General features: G+C 38.3%; 1 protein-coding gene across 4 annotated transcripts in view; it reads left to right on the forward strand.

Moving 5' to 3' along the window:
* VPS45 (vacuolar protein sorting 45 homolog) overlaps positions 1–22,509 on the forward strand; it is a 70,651-nt gene extending 48,142 nt beyond the window's left edge. For 3 of the 4 annotated variants that reach the window (XM_079919565.1, XM_079919567.1, XM_079919566.1), the window contains one exon: positions 21,906–22,509. In XM_079919565.1, the coding sequence (XP_079775691.1) occupies positions 21,906–21,993 (88 nt within the window). In that variant the 3' untranslated portion in view covers positions 21,994–22,509. Of the gene's footprint in view, positions 1–21,883 lie in introns of all 4 variants that reach the window. The other variant, XM_079919568.1, reaches the window with a different exon arrangement.
* The last annotated feature ends 292 nt before the right edge of the window (positions 22,510–22,801 follow it).

Genomic DNA, 22,801 nt, shown 5'->3' on the forward strand with positions numbered 1-22,801 from the left:
TTTTCAAATCCTTTTCAAATTTTTCTTTAACCACATTAATTCTATAATCTGAAGTACTTGAAGGTCTAATTCTGCTGTTGTGTCTGCTGACATTAGCTCCTGATGGCTCATTTCTGCATGTAATTTTGTATTACGAGTTATCTTAAAGAAGACTCACAGGACTCATTCGGAGCCTAAGTTGAAGATATATCTCTTCTGTGTAGTTTGTCTTTCATTTAGGCCAGGTACCCAAAGAGTATTATCAGTTCAGAACTTTTTTTAATGTTAATTTCTGTACTAAAGGGTTCCTGAACCATGCAGAGCTTTATACTGGTTTATTTTCAAGTTTCCTTGTGATCTTCCTGTGCAGATAGAAGATTTTTGGTTTTCTATTCTCTCTTTTCAGTGAGGGCCTCTACATTATGCGAGAGTCTTAATTCTAATTCCCTTTCTTACTGAGGCCTAAGCCCTGTCTCCTGACCCTCTGCAGCTGTTAAAATACAGTGCCCTTGTTTATGAACATTGGCATATTATGAACATTGGCATATATCTATTGGGTAGTTAAAAGCATTGGTTTATACTTATCAACCTAAATTTTGGTTCCCTTTTTGTGATGACTCTTGGAGATTTCCCTTAATTTCTTAAGAGGTTAAGCTATTCATTTAAAAGTATGTATGTCATTTTTTTATCCAGCATTTCTATGTGTTTTATTTAATTTCGCCTTATCTAGTTGGCCTTGATTTCAGAAATCGAAGTGTAAGTGTGGTTATGATCTTGGAAAAGTTTAAAATGGTAGTGACATTATGCGAAGTTTACTCTAATTTGAAAACTCTTAGGTAGTATTTGGAAGCTTAACCGTGCATCCTAAATGTCAGACTGAGGATTTTGTACCTAATTCAGTAGTCTGTGGGGGTACCATTGAATAATTTTGAGCACAGAGTGACACAATACTATCGCTACTATTTTATGCAAGTTCCTCCCTTTGTTCCTGCTGCTCCTAATAAAAATAATCATAATAGGGCTTCCCTGGTGGCGCAGTGGTTGAGAGTCCACCTGCCGATGCAGGGGACACGGGTTCGTGCCCCGGTCCAGGGAGATCCCACATGCCGCGGAGCGGCTGGGCCCGTGAGCCATAGCCGCTGAGCCTGTGCGTCCGGAGCCTGTGCTCTGCAATGGGAGAGGCCACAACAGTGAGAGGCCCACCTACCACAAAAATAATAATAATAATAATAAATATTTATTGAGCATCTATTATGTGCTAGGAACTTTACTAAGTACTTTACATATATTAAGTCATTTAATCCTCATATAAGGTATGTACTATTATCTCCACTCTGTATATGGAAACTGAGGCAGAGAGATTAAATAACTTGCCCAAGTAAACATGGCTAGAGCCAAGACTCAAAGCCAGAGTCCATGCTTTTAATCACTGTGCATTTCCTTCATAAGTATTACTTGAATGCCTGACACTGTATTGTTCTCTAAATAATATTTAATAATTTAGTGTTCAAAATGTTTTATTACTAGATAGCCATAATGGATTTTATTTTCTTAATCTAAATGAGTTCTCTCATGAATGTATATATAATTATCTGCTTTTAAATAGGCTTTAATATCAGAATTCAGAAAGACTAATTGACTTTTAAATGATCTTTCTGAGAGTTAATATTTCCCATTGAGTATTTGTAGCCCCACGGCCCATACTTAAGAACTATAGCATTTTCTCTTTAACTTGAAACATTAGACGTTTAAAACTAAACATCTGTATCTCAATTTTGAAAATACTTTGGATTTAGATGGAAAGATAGATTGGCAAAGATTTTTATATATTTCTTTGTAATTTAGTCATATTACATAGAAATAAAAATGCATATATTTTCAGATGTGTTTGGCTAATTAATAGTACTGTGAATAAAACTGCATTTTACTATTAAAAATGGGGGAGGAACCTAAACATCTAGGTTTTTCCTTAAATTAGTGTCCCAGGTCCTGAGAAAATAATCTTTAATATAAAATTAAGAAAGGCAGGAAAAAAAAAAAAAGTAAGGCAGCTTTGTAAAAGCTTTATACTAGATTCTCCCAGCTAGCCAGCTCAGTATTTCTTTGTCTGACTTAACAATATGCTAAGCAGTACACTAAATTACATTTGAGTAGATATCCTTAAGCAATAGAAGGGTCAATAAAATCTTGAATGGGATTGTTCAGTGGTCCCCGATCAATGAAATTTTTAGGAAGAGGGTGTTGCTATGGTAATTAACAACCTGGAAAAAATTTAATGTTTGCAATACATAAATGTTCCAAAATCTGGTTTTTTAAATTTACTTTCATAAATATGTAGCCTCCAGCAATAAGTAAATAGTGAAATTTTTCACTATCAGTAAGAAGATAGTGCAATTTGTATTTCAGAGTCCAGTTATTGTAAAGGCTTAAGTAATTGAAAGCAACCGTTTCAGCTTTTAGAGGAAAGGCTCAATTTTCATGATGAATGTGGATTACCTTGGGTATTACTAGACTGTTAAGTAATTAAGAGTTCACAACTCTTAATACATATTGAAATCCCAGACTCTCAGTAAATGGGAAGGTTAATATTTTTTAAAACTCAGTTTTATACCTGGATATAGTAGGGCTGCTGTGAGCAGCAATAAAATATGGGGGGAGAAGTTGAACAATTTGTTTCTGTGAATTGTTAGGGTTTAATTTTTGTGGGAGTCTGTGCAATTTCCTATGTAATACCTGGATTATTTCTTAAAAGTCCAAAGGAATAAGTGACAAAGACACAGCCTTAACCTCAAAACTCTACCGTGCAGAAGTATTATTTTGAGAGACTATGGCAACCAGGAAACAGAGTATACTTTTAGATGTGCCATGATAAGTGCCCTCTTTTTAAGCTTTTCTTTTTTTTTTTTTAATTTATTTTATTTATTTATTTTTGGCTGCGTTGGGTCTTCGCTGCTGTGCGCGGGCTTTCTCTAGTTGCAGCGAGTGGGGGCTACTCTTTGTTGCAGTGTGCAGGCTTCTCGTTGCGGTGTCTTCTCGTGTTGCAGAGCACAGTCTCTAGGCACGCGGGCTTCAGTAGTTGTGGCATGCAGGTTCAGTCGTTGTGGCTCACGGGCTTAGTTGCTCCATGTCATATGGGATCTTCCTGGACCAGGGCTCGAAGCTGTGTCCCCTGCATTGGCAGGTGGATTCTTAACCACTGCACCACTAGGGAAGCTCCGTGCCCTCTTTTTATACTTGGAATTATGTAAAATATGATATGCCCCACAAAGATCTGGATTGGTGAGCATTGTAATAAGCAGAAAAGAAATCATATCTTGGGAATTCCCTGGCGGTCCAGTGGTTAGGACTCCGCGCTTTCACTGCCATGGCCCGGATTCAGTCCCTGGTTGGGGAACTAAGATCCCACAAGCCCTGCGGTGCAACTGAAAAAAAAAAAAGAAAACAGAAATCATATCTTGTAGCTCAGAGTGTTATATGCTGATATAGAAGCTACTATCCTTGCAGAGTGGGAAATGCCAATTGCAAGATATTTCTGTGATACAGGTCACTTGATTTCCCTGATGTATTAAATAAAATCTGAGATTATGACAGATTTATTTTGAAGTCAGATCCCAGCACTACCACTTACTAGTTTATGATTTGGAGCAAGATACTTAATGTAATAGGTAGATGGGTCAAAACTCGTCTCTTGCATCCTAGAAAATCACATGAACCTCACATGTAGCAATTTTAACAGCCTTCATCCTGGGATACCTTCTGTTTCTAAAATACATTGAGATTGCCTTCACTGTGAATTGAAACAAAATCTTAGTTTTAAACAAAACCAAAAAATAAAAAGCAATTCCTGGGCTTCCCTGGTGGCAGTGGTTGAGAGTCCGCCTGCCGATGCAGGGGACACGGGTTCTTGCCCCGGTCCGGGAAGATCCCACATGCTGCGAAGCGGCTGGGCCCGTGAGCCATGGCCGCTGAGCCTGCGGGACCGGAGCCTGTGCTCCGCAATGGGAGAGGCCACAACAGTGAGAGGCCCACGTATCGTAAAAAAAAAAAAAGCAATTCTTTCCTTCCCTCCCTGACATATTTCCAGAAATGAAAGTAACTTTTGGTGAGAGAATAGGGCCTGTGTATAAGTAAGCTAAGTTTTAAGCCAGAAGGTACCTGCAGATAAATGTCACTTAGAGGGGTTTTTTTGATTATAAAATATCTGCTTTATTTTTAAGAATAAAGGACTATTATTCCATGTTAAATGTGGTTGCCATTCTCTGTGAAAGCATTGAAAATTCTAACATTTTTTATTTCTTAAGTTTTTTGTTCTACTTAAAATGTCCCTTAGATTTTAAAAGGAAATAAATATACATTAGTTGAATCTGAAATTCAACTTGCCATTTAGAGTTCTAATTTCAGCTGCTCTCTCTTAAGTACCTTATTTCTTTAAAATAGTTCTTTTGTGACAATATTATTCAGTGCTTCAAGCACTGATGACAGTGAAACAGAGTTCTACAGGCCTTTTGTAGTTATATGAGTTGTTTCTATAGGACCTGCTCTGATGATGTGTAATTGTAATTATCTTTGTTTAGCTTTAAACACTATTTAAAATAGATGGTGTGTGTTTGCTGCTAAGACACCAAGGAACTTTGCAGAAACTAATTATCTCCTTAGCAACATTCTTAATAAAACTGCCTTCTGAATGAAGAGAGGTAGTCAATATTTTCTTCTCTCTCCGTAGCCATATGAAGTTTAATATGAATTTTGTATTGCTTTCCCTTCTCCTTTTATACATAATGAAATCAAAGAAATAGAAGATAGTAACTGATAACAGGGACCTCTATACAGGCATAATTTTCATGCCTTTTTCAAAGCAGAGAACCTGCCCTGAAAAAGGATCTAGGTAAATAGATTCAGCAGTGACCTGAACACATGCAAGTGCTTGCCTTAAGCAGTTAGTCTGTTATGTCTCTGGGGTCCATGCAAGTTTGCAGTGTGCAGACTGTCATCTCCTGTGTCAGTATTTGCACATCTTACGGATATACTTCCCCCTGGCCCTTACTACTTCCCTCTTCATTTGTCTCATTAGTCATACTGGCCTAATAGATCCTCAGTTAGCGGGGAATAAGTCAAATTTCAACTTCTGAGATTATATATGACATGGGTTGTTCTACTCACCACATATATTTTCACCAAAGTCTTTGTGAAACAGTCAGAAGTAATATTGCCCTAGTTATGAGTTCTAGAATAGATAAACATTTATTGAACAAATGAGAAGAGCATAGTCAATAGTTCATTCACTCTTTCAGCAAATATTTACTGAATATTGGAATACCTCTGTGAATAAAAGCAAAGATCCTAATCCTCAAGAAGCTTACATTTTAATGCAGAGAGAGACAGAGATAAACAATAACTTAATAAATAAGTATATTTTATAGTAAATCAGAAGATGATAAATTCTATGGGGGAAAAAAGCAGAGCAAGGTGAAGGGAAATCAGTAATGCATAGAGGCAGTAGGGTTCAGTCACACTGCTCAGTATGGTATCGGGAAAGGCCTCATTAAGAAGAGATTTGAGCAAAGACTTGGAGGAGCTGAGGGAATGAGCCAAAAACAGATGCGGGGAAGAGAATCTCAGGCACAGCAACGCTGTGTCCTAAGGCAGGATCATGCAGTGTATTCAAGGAGACTGAAGAGTCTGGGGTTGCAGTCAGGGAAGTATCAGGCACCTGATCGTGGACGGCCTTGTAGACTATTTTGAGGACTGGTTTTCACTATGAGTTAGAGAGCATTGTAGGACATTGGGGTTTTTTTTAACAGCTTTATTGAAGTAAAATTCATATACCATACAATTCACCCCTTTAAAGTATACAATTCATTGGTTTTTGGTATATTCACAGATATGTGCAACTACCGCCACAGTCAATTTTAGAACATTTTCATCACCTCAGAAAGAATCCCCCAGCCTTAAGGAACCACTAATCTACTTTCTGTCTCTATAGATTTCCCTGTTCTGGACATTTCATATAAATGGAATCATACAATATATAGTCTTTTGTGAGTGGCTTCTTTTACTTAGTATAATGTTTTCAAGGTTCATCCATGTCGTAGCCTAGATCAATACTTCGTTCCTTTCTACGGATGACTAATATTTCATTGTGTGAAATGAAATACCATATTTTGTTTATCCATATGTCAGTGATGGACATTTGAGTCATTTCCACCTTTTGGCTATTATGAATAATGCTGCTATATACATTTGTGTACAAGTTTTTGTGTGTATTGTAGAGTTTTGAGTAGAACCATGACATCTGACTTATATTTTAGCAGGATCACCCTGGCGATCAAGTTAATATGAATTGAGAAGTATTATTTATCTTAAAATATTCAGAATGAATATGGGTTATTATAAAAATGCAAGTTTCCTAGACATATATAAATGAACTACACCCATTATGCATTCATCTACTGAGTCATTATTCTTGTTGTGTTTCTGAAGCACATGATCGTACCTTGCAAATAAATGAGCACCTTGGTTTGGGTTTTGAGCTGGCTTTTGCCTTATCTCTTCACAAGTCAATCAGTGTTAAAGAGTTCTGGTCCTTGCTGGCAGCAGTTGACATGTTAGGTTAGCTGTGTGAGCTGAGAGGCCAAGAACCAGATCAGTACGGATGGAATTGTTCTCCCAATAGAAGAAATCCCTCTGTCTTCTCAGAAACAGGATAGAAGTGGAGTAGAAAAGGGAGGTGAGGTGAATGTATTAGTAGTGCTGCCAACATTACCTGAGCCCTGCCTGAACTGTGGATGAGGAGAGCTCTTTAGTCTTCCCCAGTGCTGTCAGTCAGATCAGTACTTTCTTAAGACTTTTGACAAGGAGGAAAAGTAAACCTAGATCAACAATCCTCTTACTGCCAGATTCCCTTTCAAACCAATAATAATGACTACACATAGTAGGTTCTCTATAACACTACTGGATTCAAATAAACCCTCATTAACAAGCCTGCACAATCATTAATGGTCTCATTTTTCAGTTATTTTCTCTCTAACTAGCAAAGACAGATGAAGAAAAATAGGCTCCCCCCACCCCCGCAAGTAATTCATGCTCATTGTAATAAAAAAATTTAAATATAAAAGTCAAACTCATTCATACTACCACACAACTCAGAGCTAACCACTGTTAATATTTTGGTATATTTTCTCCTAGTGTTTTTTTCTTTACCTGAAGGTTTTTGAGTTTTGTGTGTGTTATGTTTGTTTTTGATGTAATAAGGATCACATTACGTTGTCTATAAAGTTTTGTACTTGCTTTGCCCACTTTTAATTATACTGAGAACATTTTACCATGTTATTAAAATTACTTAAAACGATCCTAATGGCTCTATAGTTTCAATTTTAAGGCCGTATCTCTGTTTAACCATCACCATTTGACATTTAGATTGTTTACAATTTTTTGCTTGATATAAATACTGCAGTAAGCATCTTGTATATTGATAAACCCTTGTCCTATCTCTGAATATTTCCCCAAGGTAAATGTACAGTGAGGCAGTCTCAAATATTGCTAGTAGAAGTGTAAATCCGTAACTTTTCTGGAAAGCAGTTTGACATTATATATTCAAGGGCATGGGGTTGACTTCATGGCTCTTGTTGTTATTGAAGGTTTTTTTTAGTTTCTTGATTTTTTAGAAGCCCTAACTCAGGTGTTGGAAGTGTTCTATATCTTGATCAAGAAGATGGTTACATGACTGTATACATTGGTTAGAATCATCAAATGATATCCTTAAAAGTGGAACATTTTATTGCCTATGAATTATATCTCAATTAAAAAATTAAAATTTTAAAAAACAAAGCACTGTAGTACCAAACTGACATTTTTTCCTTGATATGGTTAGAAAGATAGATGAAAAGAAATAGTTTTCTTACTATGTATTTCAGTGTTATTTAGTGACATGCCCTAGAACCACCAGATATTTGCTGGTGTTATGAGCACATGATTTGAAAAACACTGATCCATAGCAACTCCTAAGAGGGGATTATGATGACACTAAGAAGTAAAATTTATTTAGCATATACTATGTGTTAGACACTGTTTTAATACTTTATACCCGTGCTATCCAAAATGTAGCCACTAGCCTTTGTAACTATTGAACACTTGAGAGGTGGCTGGTCTAGTTTGAGGTGCGCCACAAGTATAAAATACATATTGGAGGGCTTCCCTGGTGGCGCAGTGGTTGGGAGTCCGCCTGCCGATGCAGGGGACACGGGTTCGTGCCCCGGTCCGGGAAGATCCCACATGCCGTGTAGTGGCTGGGTCCGTGAGCCATGGCCGCTGGGCCTGCGCGTCCGGAGCCTGTGCTCCGCAACGGGAGAGGCCACAACAGTGAGAGGTCCATCCCGCGTACCGCAAAAAAATAAAAAATAAAAAAATATTGGATTTCAAAGACTTAGTACACAAAAAGTGTAAAATATCTCATTAATAATTTTTTAAGTTGATAATGTTTTAGATATATGGATTAAGTCAAATATGCTATTAAAATTGACGTTACTTATTTCTTTTTACCTTTTTAATGTGCTTACTAGAACATTTAAAATTACATAGCCACTCACATTTGTGACTTGCTTTGCATTTCTATTGGATAGTGCTGCTTTATTCATTTAATTTTTATTTAATTCTCATAACAACCCAGTGAGGTAGATGTTTTTATTATTATCATCAACCTTATTTTTCAGATGAGACTTAGAGTAGTTAAGTACTTTGTCCAAAGTCATAGAGCTAGTAAGTAAGTGGCAAAGCTGGAATTGAACTCAGTTTGTTTCCAATCTGGGCACTCAGTTGAAATAATATTTTAGGAAGATTTATCTAGCTATAATTTTTTTTTTGCGGTACGCGGGCCTCTCACTGTTGTGGCCTCTCCCGTTGCGGAGCACAGGTTCCGGACGCGCAGGCTCAGCGGCCATGGCTCACGGGCCCAGCCGCTCCGCGGCATGTGTGACCTTCCCAGACCGGGGCACGAACCCGCGTCCCCTGCATCGGGAGGTGGACTCTCAACCACTGCGCCACCAGGGAAGCCCTAGCTATAATTTTCTTAAATCCCTTGCTTATAAATGTCACAAGATAGCAAAATATGTTTTTATCAAATGGAAAATATGTGAAGCTTTCTGCCTACTAAAAAATATTGTAAACCAAAGCAGAGAAAAAACAGTATAAAAGTAAGGAATCATTTAGTTTTGTTTAAAGATTTCTGTCATCCAAAGATAATTAAGAATGAGATTTAAGACAGTGTTGCCCTTTGGATAAAAATGACTAACTTGATTAACTAATGGCAGCTGTTAGTTTCATTACTACCCGAGATGATGCCTGAGCTTTGGTAATAATATAATTCTGACAAAGTCAGGACATTAGTGTTTTTTTGTAGAGAGTACAGTTTAGAGCTTAGAAAACAGTTAGCATTTTGAATTTCTGTAGATAGATTTGAAGCTGGGAGGATGCCGATTCATATTATCAACAGGTTCTTTATAGATTTCTACCTAAACAAGTAACACTAGAGACTTGGACCTTCTCCTATAACCACGAGTTGGTTTGATCTCTGAATTATTTACTGAAAAATTAGGATCCTGTGACAATTTACATTTCAAAGGAAGAGGAATTCAGAGGACACTTCTTCACTTGTAGGTATTTCAGAATCAGTTTTGAAACTGTTGGAACCATCACCATCTACCATCTCTTGGTAGAGATTTTTGGGAGAGTTTACTTTTCTCCTGTAACCAAAGTGTTAAAACACCATTGCCAAGAGCTGTGATGGAGTGTATCACCTGTCACTGACAAGCATTTATTGAGCACTGTTATGTGTAAAGTACTGTGCAAGGTGTTAGAAAGATGAAGACATATTCTGTCGTTGAAGATCTCAGTGTCTAATGGAAAAATAGGCATATAAATGAATAACTGTAACAAGATGCTCTTTTAAAAAACTAAATTTAACCCAAGATTGAAATCTGTGTCCCCGATTCCAATTTATTTGTACATTGAAACATATTTTTTAATTAAAAATAGCGTTTTGTTACAAAATCAATACGTAATCCTTATAGGAAAAAAGTTTAATACAGTTAAGCAAAAATAAGATAATAAAAATATTCATACTACCACCATCACACCATTGGAAATATCAACCATCTTGATGTATGCCCTTTTAGGTTTTTTCCTATTAATGTATACACACGTATGTTTAAATAAAGTGGAATATACTATACGTGTACTTTCAATGAAAATACTTATATATGTCATTTTTAATAACTGAATAGCATTCTATTGTCCGATTATGCCACAAATTATTTAACCAATCCTCAGTTTTTTGTTCACTCAGCAAGTACTTACTGAGCACCTATGTATTCCAAGAGCTATCTTGAGACTAGATATATTGCAGTGAACAAAACAAATATTTTTTGATATTCATTGTTTATATTTTTTTTACTCTTATAAACAGTGCTATAACAAACATGATTTTATATACATCTTTACACACTTGTCCATTTGTTCACTTGGGATAATAGTAATTGGGCATGTACTATATGCCAGACAATCTTCTGACTTCATTTCATATATTATCTCATTTAATCTTCATGATCCGAAAGGTAATATTCTTGTGGTTCCAATTTTCAAGTGAAGAAACTGAAACATTAAGAGAAGACAGTTAAGTAGTTTGCCTTAGGTCATATAGCAAGGAAGTGCAAAGCTAGAATTCAGGTTCAGATTTTTGGGATCCTAGATTCAATGCACTACTAGCAATGTTGAGATGAAATTACTGCATCAGAGAATATTAACATTTTTAAGATGCTTAAATACTAATTTGCCAGCCAGAAAAATTTTACGTTTATAGCTTCACACCATGCCCTTCCAACCCTGAAGTTAACTGCTCCTGATTCTTAAAAATAAACAAATTTTTAAAAATCATCAATTTGGGACTTCCCTGGTGATGCAGCGGTTAAGAATCTGCCTGCCAATGCAGGGGACACGGGTTTGAGCCCTGGTCCAGGAAGATCCCACATGCCACAGAGCAACTAAGCCCGGAGCAACTAAGCCCGAGCGCCACAACCACTGAGCCTGTGCTCTAGAGCCTGTGAGCCACAACTACAGAAGCCCACGCACCTAGAGCCCGTGCTCTGCAATGAGAGAAGCCACCGCAATGAGAAGCCTGCGCACTGCAACGAAGAGTGGTCCCCAGTCGCCACAACTAGAGAAAGCCTGCACGCAACAACAAAGACCCAACGCAGCCAAAAAAATAAATAAAACTAATAATTTTTTTAAAATAGATTAAAGAAAAGAAAAAAAATCATCAATTTGTATGGAGAAAATTAGTTAAAAATATTTTACTTCAACTCAAAAGAAAGAAGAAAGAAGCAGATGAATAATGCAAAGCTAAAAGAAGAGACCAATAAATGAAAAAGTCAGAAATAGAGACAGATTCAGAGAGGTATGTACTGTCTGGTTTCAAAGCAGCCTCCAGTTCCAGATTCCAGCCCCTTCTGAGGCACTGATCTTACACTGGTTCAGTGATAGACCCCCACCCCCATGTCGTCGAGTACACTTTTTTTCTTTTGCTTAAGCTAGTTTGAATGGGTTTCTGTCCCTTGCAGCCAGAAGGTTGCAGTTTAGGAAAATGATATTATCTTTTACAAGTTTATAGGATGTGCCTTTTTGTGTGGTATGTAAGACCCTATCCAGTGTTTGCATATTTGTTTCAGGATTTGATGGGTTAGACAATAAAAAACTTTAAATGAAAGGAAAAGCTCAAAAATGCTAATCCTGTGTAGTGATACACGAGAGACTCGTTTACTTCTTTATTTCCTATGTTATCTACATTTTAATGTTTTTTAATGATGAGAAAGATGTTGTACAAATTTTTAAAGGTCAATTGATGTCCCTTGGGATAATTAAGTAGTAAAGTATGTAGTTGATTATCCTCTACACAGTCCTGCAAAACTGTATTACCTTCCCCAATTGAATGATGCGTCCTTTAGGACATAAGTTCTTTCACTAGGATTATCATTAGAACTTCTGGGCTTGAATGAGACCTGTTATTTATAAATCACCTTATTGTACTCTCTGGTCTAAGAGGCAGTGTAGCACAGCAATTAAGAGCAAGGCCTCTAGTGACAGACTGACTACCTTTTTTAAATCCTAGTTTTGCCATATGTCCACTTGTATGACCTTAGGCAAATTATTTAACTTTTTTGGGCCTCAGTTTTCTCAACTGTAAAATGGAGGTAATAATAGCTCCTTATGTCATTGTTATGATGATTGGGTGATATATATAAAATATTAGAGGAGAATCTGGCGCAGGGTAAGCACTTACTTAATATGTGTTGCTTGCTGCTGCTGTTGTTATTACTATTACATTTGGGGAAAATAAAGTAAAAAAGACTTTGGGGGCTTCCCTGGTGGCGCAGTGGTTGAGAGTCCGCCTGCCGATGCAGGGGACACGGGTTTGTGCCTCGGTCCAGGAAGATCCCACATGCCGCGGAGCGGCTGGGCCCGTGAGCCATGGCCACTGAGCCAGCGCGTCCGGAGCCTGTTGCTCCACAGCGGGAGAGGCCACAACAGTGAGAGGCCCGTGTACCGCAAAAAACAAAAAAAGACTTTGGATACTCATTGTCACCACCTCTATTGTCACCCATACTTCCAAATCACTTGTTTTGAAAACTACTTTAACGTAATTCGAGAGCAGAATTATATTATCATGCCAGGTAGGAATATACTGGGGCAGTGGTAAAAATTTACTCTGACGGTAGTCCAGTTGCCAGGTGACTTCTGTGGTCTTTGGAGAAAAAGCTTTAGTAACTTGGTTTCCATTTGTGCTCACACAAATTTCCCCTTTGAAGCCTCCAGACTCAGTACCTCTATAATTAATAGACTTGCGCAGAGTCTTCAACATCCTGTTTGCTACAGATAGGTAATTTGGAGCTTTGTTTCCTGTTGGGTTTGGGGGGGTTGTTTGTTTCTTTGTTTGTTTTGGTATGGCGGTCACCATTCTACTCCTCTAGTTGTGGTTGCTCTGACAAATTGACGTGGTCTTGAATGTTCCCAGTGGTGAGAAAGTACATCTGTAGCTCTCTTCATTCTCAGATGATAACCTCCTTTCGTATCTTTACGTAACTGATACGACAGGCAGTTCAGTCTTTGAGGAGTCCATCTCTTGCCCTGTGGACTATGAGGATAGTCCTTTCTCCTCGCGTGATACTCCAATGAATGACACAGGCACAGTGCTGGATACATGCAGAATCCCATTGGCTGCTTTTTTGTTCTGTATCTTCACAGGGGGAGAGGAAGTAGGACCAAGGGCTCCTATTTATTTGTTTTGCTTTGCTTTGCTTTTTGTTTTTTCATAAATCAGGTGTCCAGTACTAAGGTGGGAACTGGGAAGGAGTAGCTACAGTTTTTAATAGGCAGTTACACTGTTTGTAAGAAAGTATCATAGGGTAAAGTAACCTCAATGGAATTGGTTATAATCAAGGAAATATTTTATATCTTAATTCAGTGTTTCCCAAGGTCTGTTCTATAGAAAATTTGTTTGGGGAGATATCGATAGATATTGCATTTAAAAAGATTCTTAGCCAGCTAAGTTTGGAAAAATCACTGTATCCTCCTGGAAAGGAGAGAGATTCACATTAGCATGCTAAAGATTGTGAGAAACTTCAGAGTATAGAAACCCTATAGATATAACTTTTTTTCTTAATTCTATCTTAATATAATGTTTTTATCAAAGAGTATGTGTAAATATAAGTTAGAAAATATAATGAATACCCTGGGATCCTTCACCTAAGGACTAGAAAATTGCCAATAACATGGATCTATCTGTGTGATCTGCTGAAATTACATCCTTTATCTCCCTACAAGAAGTAAGCACTATCCTAAATTTTGTGTTTAATTCCCTTGCTTTGATGGGGAGAGTTGTATTTTTATCACTAATTCTAAACAATGCATTGTTTAGTTTTACTTATTTTTGAGCTTAATAAAAAAATTGTATCATACTTTTTCACTCAGCATGCTTCTAAGATTCATCTGTATTGTTCCATGTAACCTTGTTCATTCCTTTGTCGGTGCTGTGTACCATTCCACTGTGTGAACATACCACAGCTTGCTTCTCCATTCACCTGTCCACAGATATTTGAGTTGTTGGTTTTTTGTTTTGTTTTGTTTACTATTGCTATTACTATTGCTTCAGTCAGAGAGCAGCAAGAAAAAAATGTGAGCCAAGGATATTGACGGAATGTTATGATTATACTGTTGGGGAGCAAGAGGGAAGATATTTATTAAGTAGCTGCTTTATATGAAGTACACTTCCAAAGCAGGGCCTAAAATACAAAGAAAGTAAGATGTCCCTATCTTTGATGATCTTATGTCCAGATAGGGGACTTAAACAAATCTGTATTTCTCAAATTAGGATATGATTAGTACCAGAGACACACAAAGGCACCAAATAAACATGACACATCTTTTGGAGTGTCTGTTTTCTTAGAATTGCCGGGGAGAGGGGATGTTCAGGGGTAGAATTAAATAATTTAACTGGAATTTAATTTAAATTCCTTGTCAAAAATATGTTTATGTTGAAATTTAAAAGGTCCTTTTATGAAAAATAACAAAATTGTTATGTATTTTTAAAACAAAATACCAGACCTCAAAGAAAGATGTAAGCTGGTAAACCAATTTGGACTGTACCCTCAGGACTAATAGATTCATTGTCTTCTGTTGTTAGAGGTTCTTAGGAACAGAAATTTGAGAAGTGTTAATGTATGTAAGTTAAATAAAATGCATCCAAAATAGATATAATTAACTCTGGCAGAGTAATCAGGAAATGCTTCACAGGGGAGAGAGCATTTGTGCTAGACCTTAAAGAGTAAGTTGGATTTCCATAGGAAGAAAGAGCATTCAGGACTGAGAAAACAGCATAATTGAGGACAGGAGGTGGTGGGGAAAGGCACAGCCCATTCGAGAAATAATGAGTTCTTTCTGGGTAAAGTATATACATCCAGTGAGGAGCAAGATGATGTGTGTGTGTGAGATTCCTGATATTTTCCGACATAAATGTTGAAAGCCAGACTTTTTCCTTACTCCTGACAAAATTGCTGTTGAATATTTAGCAAAAGTATAGCATGGTAGGTGACATTTAAGCTGAGGTCTTAACTTCTTTAAAAAATATGAATCTGATTCATGTATTCCTTCAGCAAATACTTAATTCAACATCTACTTTGTACTAAGGATACACACATCAAGAAGATATTACTCGAGGTGTACATTAACTGGTAAGAGAAGTCATTAGAAGAGAACTTGCACAGCTCCCACTACTGCTGCTATCCTCTGCCTTCACATCACAGTGGAGAATGCTCCTGGCTAAGCCCAGCCTTCCTACTGGGGCGCCAGATTGCATCCCCTCACCTACCCCAGGGCATCACTCCAAACCTGCTCCTCTCTCAATCCTGACTGGGTTTTTCCCACTCTATTGGATCATTCACAGAAGCATAGAAACATGCTAGGATTTTTCCCCATCTTTAAAAACCTTCTGTTAACCTCCTATCTCTTTCCACATTCTATACTATTTCTCTGTTCTCTTTTATAGCAAAATTCTTCAAGAGTTGTTTTCACTCACTGCCTCTGATTCCTCTCCTTATATATTCTCTTAAACCTCCACCTTCTTTTAAACCTTACCTCTTCTCTTAAGCCACTCCATTCAGGCTTTCATGCCCATCAATCCCCACAATTGCTTCTGTTGTGGTTCCAGGGATCTCCACACGGCTAAAGTCAGAGTCACCTTTTAGTACTCATTTTACTTGCAGCAGCATTTGACACAGTTGATCAGTTCCTTCATTTTGAAAGACTTTTGTCACTTAGCTTCCCGAGACTGTACTCGCCTAGTCCTCCTCCCTCACTTGCCGTTCCTTCTCTGTCTCTTTTGTTCATTTCTCCTGTTTTTGGAATCCCTGGAACTCTGTCCTTGGACTACCTCTCTTCTTGTCTGCACTTCACTCCCATGTAGTCTCGTGGCTTTAAATTTTATCCTCTAATGACTCCCAGATTTACATCTCTAGTCTAGAGTTTTTCAACTTCAGCACTGTTAGTATTTGAGGACAGACAGTTCTTTGTTGTGGGGAACTGTCCTGTGCATTATAGAATGGTCAGCAACATCCCTGGCCTCTACACACCAGATGCCAGTAGCACCCCAGCAGTTATGGCAACCAAAAATGTTTCCAGACATTGCCAGATGTCCTCTGGGCATAAAATCACACCCTTCCCCATTGAGAACCTCTATTTTTAGTCTGAGCTTCTCCCCCAGACTCCAGATTTATATATCTAACTATTTGACACTTCCACTTGAATGTCTAATAAACATCCATATTTACCAATGATCAAACCAAGCTTCTGATATTTCTTCTTAAATATAATACCCCTCAGACTTATCCATTCTTCTTATTTCTTAGGCCAAAAACCTTGTTGTCTTCATGACTCCCCTCTTTCTCTCACCTACATCCTGATTTACTAGTAAATCTTATGATCTTTCCCTTCAAAGTGTGTCCAGAATCTGATGCCCCCTCACCACTACCAACCTGGTTCATGCCACCATCACTTCCCATCGGGATCATTACAACTGCCTTACCCTTAACCCCTATAGTCTGTTCTCAATACAGCAGTAGAGCGATCCTGAGGAAATATGTAATTCAGGGCATGTCACATCTCTGCACAAAACCCTCCAGATGTTTCCCATCTTACTTAAAGTAAAAATCAAAATCCTTACAATCCTTACCAGGCCTTACATGATCTCATCTTCACACTCCCCTCCATCCCCTTCCCTTAATCTCTCTAATCTCATCTCTTACTACCCAACTTCACTCCAGCCACACCAGCCTCCTTCCTGTTCCCTGAACATACCAGGCCTTGGACCCCTTGTGCTTGCTCCTCTCCCAGATATGTCTTCCATTGCCTTATTCAAGTCTTGGCTCAAATGTCAGTTTCTCAGTGAGGTCTTCCTTGACCACTAGATTTAAAATCTCACACCACCACTATCACCTCCAAGTCTCCTTCAAACCTGCTTTATTTTTCTCCATAGCATTTTCTTCATCTAACATACTAGAGAGAGTTCTCTTGAATAAGAGAACAAGATTGTCTGGGTTTGCATCCCAACCTGGTCGCTTTCAAGATATAAGACTTGATTCCTGTGCCTCAATTTCTTTGTAAAATAGGATAGTTTCTATCTCATTAGAATAGTACCTCGCATATAGTAAGTGATATGTTTTCACCATTATTATTATATTTTACTTATCAATTTTGCTTATCTTCCCTCCTCCCCCAGTGGAATATAAATTCCATGAGAGCAGAATTTTTTTTACTTCACTTACTGCTATATTCACAGCTTCTGGAACAGTGCCTGGCACATAGGTGCTTAATAAATGTCTGTTGATCAAATTGTTATCTCTAGAGAGACTAATGGGGAGAAGAAGAGTCATGGAAGACTTGAGCTTTATGTATACTATTTAAAACTTTTACAAAAGGAATGTATTCATGTATTACTTGTACCCTCAAAAAACTCATAGGCTTACATGGAAAATAGACATGTAAACAAATAAATTCCTAGAGGAATATTGTGAGAGGGAGTTGGGTTTTAAAAGATGCATCGTTCCACTAGATAAAATGCGAGAGGGATGAGACAGCTTTCTAGACAGAGGGAATAGTGTGTGCAAAAAGCAAAGAAGTATAAAACACAGCGGTAGCTCTGACAACTGTAATCAGTATTTTGAGGTATTAAAAGTTCCATCTTGGTGAATGGATAAAGAAGATGTGGCACATATATACAATGGAATATTGCTCAGCCATAAAAAGAAACAAAATTGAGGTATTTGTAGTGAGGTGGATGGACCTAGAGTCTGTCATACAAAGTGAAGTCAGTCAGAAAGAGAAACACAAACACCATATGCTGACATATATATATGGAATCTAAAAAAAAAAAAAAAAAAGCTTCCGATGAACATAGGGGCAGGACAGGAATAAAGACACAGATGTAAAGAATGGACTTGAGGACACGGGGAGGGGGAAGGGTAAGCTGGGACGAAGTGAGAGAGTAACACTGACATATATACACTACCAAATGTAAAATAGGTAGCTAGTGGGAAGATACTGCATAGCACAGGGAGATCAGCTCGGTGCTTTGTGACCACCTAGAGGGGTGGGATAGGGAGGGTGGGAGGGAGACGCAAGAGAGAGGGGATATGGGGATATATGTATACACACAGCTGATTGACTTTGTTATACAGCAGAAACTAACACAACATTGTAAAGCAATTATACTCCAATAAAGATGTTAAAAAAAGAAAAAGTTCCATCTTGGGACTTCCCTGGTGGTCCAGTAGTAAAGAATCTGCCTTACAATGCAGGGGACATGGGTTCCATCCCTGGTCGGGGAACCAAGATCCCACATGCTGCGGGGCAACTAAGCCCACGCACCACAACTACTGAGCTCGCATGCCCCAGCTAGAGCCTGCGTGCTCTGGAGCCTGTGGGCCACAACTAGAGAAGAGAAAACCCGCACGCCACAACTAGAGAGAAGCCTACGCACCGCAACAAAAGATCCCGTGTGCTGCAACAAAAGATCCCATGTGCCGCAACTAAGACCCGACAAGGCCAAAAATAAAATAAATAATAATAAGTCTTAAAAAAAAAAATAAAAGTTCCATCTTATCCCTCTCTCTCACTAATTCCTATGTTCCAGCTAAGTATTTGGCTATAATTAGAAGCTTATTACTCCATTAAGGCAAATATCTCGGGGTTTTTTCTCATTATTTTCCTGTAAGTCTTTTTCTATTTTCCTGCCCCCCAGAACGTCCATTCATTTTTTTCATCATACCACTCTTCAGATTTGATTCTAAATTCCCGCAATGTCTTTGTTATAATAAGAAACTCACATGTAATTTCTATCTGTGGAGTATAGTAAAAAAAAGAGGAGATAGATAGATAGACAGAGTTTTGTTATAATATGTAGCTTTGTTTAGGAACACAGTTGTTCAGCTCAATTATTTTAGTAATTAAAATTTTAAATCCTATAAATGTTAGTGTCTAGTCCCTTATCAAAGACTTAAAAGTGAAGAAACTTGTTTTTCAATGTGTGATGCAAGACTTTTTGAGGTTAACTTTTTAAAATCAGGGATTTTTTTCTGCCCACCTTCCTTCTCTACATAGAGCTGGGAAAGTACCCTTGATGACAGCACAAACCAAGGCAAGCAATAGTGCTAATCCACTAGATTAGCTCCTGGTACCATCACTGTGTATACCATCTCTCATGTTGCATTGTGATTGTGTATCTCTCTGAGAGCCCCTTAAAGTTAGGAGTCATAACAAGTGTTCATATGAACACCTAGTTCAGTGCCTACCGCATAATGGATGCTCAGTAAATACTGGTTAAATTTAATTGAACTGAGCTGAATTGAATTGGATTATAGTACCACAGGGGAAGGGGATTTCTGAGTTTGCTTTTTAAGTAAGACTGATTTAAAACAAATCTAGAAAAGAAAAATCATTCTTTTTTGTTGTTTTTAAACATAGTCTAAAGTTTGGGGTACAGATACCAATATGTTCGTCACCTATAATTTTTAAAGCATTCTGCAATGACTCATCAGAGTCCCCAAATAGATACTTTTTAAAAAGCCACAATGGCCCTGGGGAACAAAATTAGGCCTGGCAAATATAAATAGTGTTTTCTCTTTGCAGTCAAGAATGTGGGGTCTTGGGCTTCCCTGGTGGCGCCGTGGTTAAGAATCCGCCTGCCATTGCAGGGGACACGGGTTCAAGCCCTGGTCCAGGAGGATCCCACATGCTGCGGAACAGCTAAGCCCGTGCGCCACAACTACTGAGCCTGCGCTCTAGAGCCCGCCAGCCACAACTACTGAAGCCTGCGCGCCTAGAGCCCGTGCTCCGCAACAAGGAAGCCACCCCAGTGAGAAGCCCACACACTGCAACAAAGAGTAGCCCTGCTGTCTGCAACTAGAGAAAGCCTGTGCACAGCAACAAAGACCCAACGCAGCCAAAAATAATAAATAAATAAATAAAATTAATTTTTTTAAAAAAGAATAGATACCTAAAATTAAAAAAAAAAAGAATGTGGGGTCTTGTTGATACACAGAGGAGGATCTTTAAGTATAATTTCAGGAAAGTTACTCCTTTCCTTTGCACATGTAGGAGTCTCATGTGAAGCAAAGATCACCTCATAAATTCCTATAGGGTTTCCCAGCATATTTGTTTCATTCTTACTAAAAGTCCCTAATCAATAACTTCTGTGTTATCTTTCAAAAAAGAAAGGCAATGCTGCCTCATTTCCTGACACTTGTTTTCTGGCCTCAAAGTGTCTCCTGTCCAACTGGCCAAAGAGCCAGGCTAGACAGAGGTGCCAGTATTAACAGAGGTGTTCAGTAGAGGAATAGATGAATTTAGCTTCTGCTCCTTTCCCTCTACTTTACTATTTTCTTCTTTTGCAAAGGAGTTTGGAATTTAAATTTTCTAAGCCTAGAATCTTCCAGGTCTAAGACTGCACAGCTGTGGTAATAATAAGGTACCTGGTCATTTCTCCAACCCTCAATCTGCTATAGATCTGTATCCTGAGAACGAGTCCGGCATACTTATAAGTAATACCCCCAAAACTCCTGTGTTATAGAGAAGGCTTTCTTGCCAATGGGTAGCTATTTTAATTACTTCATTTATTCCGTATACCTTTATTGGGTACCTACTAGGTGTCCGCCTCTGTGGTAAACCCTGGAGAGCCAAGATGAATAAGTGTTAGTCCCACCCTAAATAACTCACAGTCTATTTTGGCATCAATAATGTATAGAGTACCTAATTAATAATAATATGGTGCTAAAATAGCACTAGGACAAAGTGATAATAATGATGGGGGTGATTAGTTCAGCATGGAGGAGAGTTTGGGAAAGCTTCACAGAAAAGGTGGCTTTTAATCCTCAGCCTTAAAGGATAAAAGGGATTTCATCAGACAAATGTCCTCTATCATTTCAGACACAGGACATAATAAGAGCAAAAGCATAAAGGTATGGAAGCTCAGGACATGTTTAGGGAACAGTGAGTGGTTGGGCATGGAAGGCACATAGGCTGCATGGTTGGTGGGAGATAGAACCAGACAAGTGAGAGTATTGTGTGGTACTGAAGGGCACAGATTCTAGAGCTGGGTTTGAATCCCAGCTAAGACACTAACTAGCTTTTGTGATCTTAGCAAGTCACTTAACTTCTCTATAGCTTGGTTTCTTCATTTTTTTAAATGAGGATAATAGCATATATACACATACTACGTTTATATGTATACACACACACAGCTCAAACCAGTTCTCAGAACAAAAGAAATACAAGTATTATTAGGAGGCCACATTATGAAGGGCCTTGAATTTTAATCTGTATTATTCTGTAAGCAAAAGAAAGGTTTTAAAGCAGAAGAGGGGAGAGTATGCAACAGGATATAATCTGTATCTTAGAAAGTTGGTGCCACTTTGGAGAGTAGACTGGATAAAGAAAAGACTAGAGGCACAATACAAGTTCTGAGGCAGTTTCAAGAGTTTAGATAAGAGGTGCTGATAGAACATGGTTCTGAGTTGATAGTAGCCTTGCCCTTAAAACTTCTGGGTTCCTGACTAGAAATTTCAAACTTGAAATATTAGTCTTAACAGATCTCACAAGTTTAACGCTAAAAGACACAGTGAGAACCCTGGGGACGCGCACAAAGGGGTTCTCCTTCTAGTCTGGATGTTTTAGTGCTCAACTGATGCTTCTATTCTGCACCCAAATATCAGACCACTGCTTCTTCCATTCATGATAACCTTTCATCTAGTTAAATGTCATGAGCAAGACATTCTGTTTTGGAGATGCTTTTTTTTTTTTTTCCCTTGAGTAACCTCAAGTCTACTGGTCAGTTTCCTAGAGGAAGTTCTGGCTTCTGGACTGCACAGCCGAAGCAAGGACAGCTCTCAAGTTACATCAAGGTTAGCAAGCAGAAGATGAAATGGTGATGGAGAGGTGAGATGAATGGTGCAACTTCCCCTCTTGCCTCGCTGCAGGCTTTCTCCACTGACCAGAGGGGTGTTGGAGAAGAGCCTTGGGCTTTGTGCTTCTTGTTATAACCCATCTCCAGGTAGCCTGCTGATTCCTGAACTGTTGGCACAGACACCAAGACTCCAGTGGTGGTTGAGAATAAGTCTGAGCCCATTCCAACACACTTCTCTCATGTTTTCTTTATCAAATAACTAAATGTATTCCTTGTATTTGATAGCACAATCACTTCAGTTTCTGGCAAATTTTGTTGGGATCTTACTTGAGAAAAGGGTTATCAGAGCTTAAAGGAGTTTTAAAAAGTAAAAATTAGATGCACATACTGTAGACTCTTCTCTTGACCCCTTTTATTTTTCATTAACCACATTCCTGAACAACTCATTTCTGAAAACCCATCATATTTCTGTAAGAACCATCCAAAAATTGACCCTAAATTGCAATTTTCTGTGGTACTGAGAAACCATGTATGACTACAATAAAAATCCATTTTGTGAAAATATACAAGTGATTTGTTTCTTTGGGGTTAATAACTATTTATGGGAATTTATGTGATGAGGCATGAGCTGGCTTTACACAAAACTTAGAGAAGGCATTGCCTCTACCCAAAGGATATTTAAAGTCTGTCAAGACAAATAATGAATTCTGGTGTCAATGGGACTTCCCTAGTGGCACAGTGGTTAAGAATCCACCTGCTGATGCAGGGGACTTGTGTTCAATCCCTGGGCTGGGAAGATCCCACATGCCGCAGAGCAACTAAGCC

This window comes from Stenella coeruleoalba (genome assembly GCF_951394435.1).
Source record: "Stenella coeruleoalba genome assembly, chromosome: 1".
Taxonomy (NCBI): domain Eukaryota; kingdom Metazoa; phylum Chordata; class Mammalia; order Artiodactyla; family Delphinidae; genus Stenella; species Stenella coeruleoalba.